The following is a 2624-nucleotide window of genomic DNA, read 5'->3' as shown; positions in this document are numbered from 1 at the left end:
CCAAGAAGAAGAAAAGAACTTTGAACAAGAAATCTGTCTAACCTTGCAGCAATGTGACCCGGGCCGAGCCTTCTGTTGGACTAGGTGTATTTGCCCGATGAGGGTTTGATGTCGATCATATCCCAATCCTGAAGCAGATCCTCCACCCATTCGTGCGCCGGGTCCCTTACTATGCTTCCTCTGCGTTTTTCAACCAAGGATAAGGTGAGGTTTAGATCCCCGACAATGATGATGTTTGCCAGGTCTTCAGAATCTGCCAATCCTCTAATGGATTCCCAGCAGATCTTTTTCTCTCCAGCACTAATTGGAGCATACACATTAATAAGGCAAAGCGTCTCATCTAAGTCCACATGTTTCAGCTTTGTGAACAGCTAGTGAGAGTTAGCGACCTCTAGAACCTTTGAGAATTTGTTTGTGTTCCATAGAGTGCCCAGGCCTCCTGAAGCACCCCGGGCTGAGACTGCTTGTCCTTCACTTCTTTTCCATAAATTTTTGCTTATGTGGAGGAAGGCCTTATCCTCCATTTTAGTCTCCTGGATGAGGAGTATGTCAGGAGAATCGGATCTTATCAGACTTTTGATGGATTCTTCTTTTATTTTGCTCCCCATACCCCTACAGTTCCAGGAGACGATCTTCATCACTTGCTTTTGTAGTGGGGAGCTCCTTTGGAGCTCTGGATCTGGTTTCTAGTCATCTTCGGTGTTTTAGCCAAGAGTTTCTCGAGGGTAGGCTGGCTTCCTTGCACTTTGTCTTTGTATGTCTCCTGCTCTCTCTTTTCCCGGGCAGATTTTCGGCCTCTCATTGATCGTCTGGTCGAAGATTGTGCACCTGCTATTTCTCCTTCTTCTTCTGAATCCTCCGAACTTTGCACATCCTCAGCCTCTTCTGAGGGTATCTCTTCTGTTATGACTGCATTGTTTTCGACTTGCTTTGGCTCTGGCGGGGCTCATTGTGAGATGGTCCTTCATTCTGTATCTCTACTCCTTGAGAATCCTCTGTTACTGAACTTAATTGAATAAATTTATTTCCTTGTTCTTCCATGTGAGGGGTTTGGAGCCCAGAGCCAGTTTGTGGGAATTTGGCATTGTTATTGCCAGATCTCGGTGCTTTGTTTTTGGATCTTTTAACCTGAGTCCATCCTTTCTCCTTACCCTTCTCTACTTCACTGTTTTTCGGACAGCCTCTAGCAAAATGGCCGTAGACATGGCATTTCCTGCACTTAAACGGGAGCTGCTCATAATCTAGTTTTTGAACATGCGACCAACTTCCCACCTTAATCTTTATTGCCTCAGGCAGACCGACCTCCAGGTCAACTTCAACACAGATTCTAGCGCAATCGAATTGATCTTTTCTATTGGCACGATCGATGAATTTACCTAAGGTATTTCCGATGTGCATGAGGGATTCCCAGTTCCAGCAATGCATTGGCAGATTGGGCAAACAAACCCACACAGGGACGGCTGAGGGGACGTCAACTGCTGGATCGAAATCAGGCGTCCATTTGTTAAGATACAGCCCTTGAGGGCCCATGAAATAGGGGCCATTGCGGAATATCAGCTCCTTGTCTTCTTTTTCAGCAAATTCAAATAGGAAGAAACCCTTCCCCAGAAAATACGAAGTAACTCTACTTTTAATGAGCGGCGCCCAGTTCCTTGCGACCCAGCTCTCTGTAGATTTGGGGGAGGGCCAGAGCCCAGTGAACTGCCCAACCAAAGCACGCTCAGCAAGAGAGAGGGCGACCTGGATCGGCTTCTCGGGAGGAAGCGAGATCTCAGGGATGTCATCCAAGCGTTTTACAAATTTCGCAGCCTCGGACGTTTTCTTTTTAGGAAGAGATCTCAGCAGGTTAACAAAAGCCTCGACTTCAGAAGGGGCCGAAGGAGGCTCCATTGGAGCAGCTTTAGCTCGATCCAGTCGAGCTCACCCTAGAACAACGGGCATAGCCCCCAGATCAGCTCAGGGTAGAACGATCAGGGGAGCAGAGTCCGGATCGCCAAGGAAGAAGGAGCAGTGTTGCGCGGAGGGCTGAGGCGGCTGCTTCAGGCGCAGGAGCAGTCACTCTTACTCTAAATCGTAGATTCCTTAGGTCTGGGAGTTCTTCCTTTTCCAATGTGTAATGTTATACTATAGATTTTTTTGCAATTTTTTTTGGTTAAACCCAAACTAATATGACTTTGACCAAAAACCCATTGCAATATCCATTGCCTTACAACAAAAATAATAAAACTTTAACAATGACATACTTAAAATATTAAACTATTGCATAATTTGACCTTTTCTAATGCTATAACAAATTTTTAATATAAAAATTAACCCAACCATATTTTAAAAATCAATTATATATAAAACAAAATTTCCCAATGGGGAGGTTGGGGTCTTAAAGATCTCTCTATTTTTGCACATGCATTAGCAGCCAAGATGGGATGGATCCTACTCACTACACAAAACCTCTGGACTGAAGTCATATACCACAAATATATCTGGCCACATCATCTCATGGACTGGATTCGTATACCAGCCTGGCCATGCACAGGGGTTTCAATGGTTTGGAAAGCTATACTGCACATTATGCCTTTCATCAGATCGGGCCTTGCATGGAGAATAAACGATGGAAATCTGGCCCA

The 2624-nt window shown here is 45.2% G+C and overlaps 1 protein-coding gene across 1 annotated transcript; it reads right to left on the bottom strand.

The window, feature by feature from the left end:
• Window positions 1-903: 903 nt before the first annotated feature.
• Window positions 904-1890, bottom strand: LOC149138995 (uncharacterized). The gene has a single exon (XM_089450549.1). The coding sequence runs from the start codon at window positions 1888-1890 to the stop codon at window positions 904-906; it is 987 nt and encodes a 328-aa protein (XP_089306675.1).
• Window positions 1891-2624: the final 734 nt, after the last annotated feature.

This window comes from Pinus tabuliformis, chromosome X (genome assembly GCF_031772625.1).
Source record: "Pinus tabuliformis cultivar Carrire ecotype Pingquan chromosome X, CPIR1, whole genome shotgun sequence".
NCBI classification, from domain to species: Eukaryota; Viridiplantae; Streptophyta; class Pinopsida; order Pinales; family Pinaceae; genus Pinus; species Pinus tabuliformis.
This window is presented reverse-complemented; position numbering and strand designations above follow the sequence as displayed.

What these genes read in the sequence shown, in the direction of transcription:
- LOC149138995 (XM_089450549.1), bottom strand. Translation starts at nt 1,890, where the DNA reads ATGGAGCCTCCTTCGGCCCCTTCTGAAGTCGAGGCTTTTGTTAACCTG.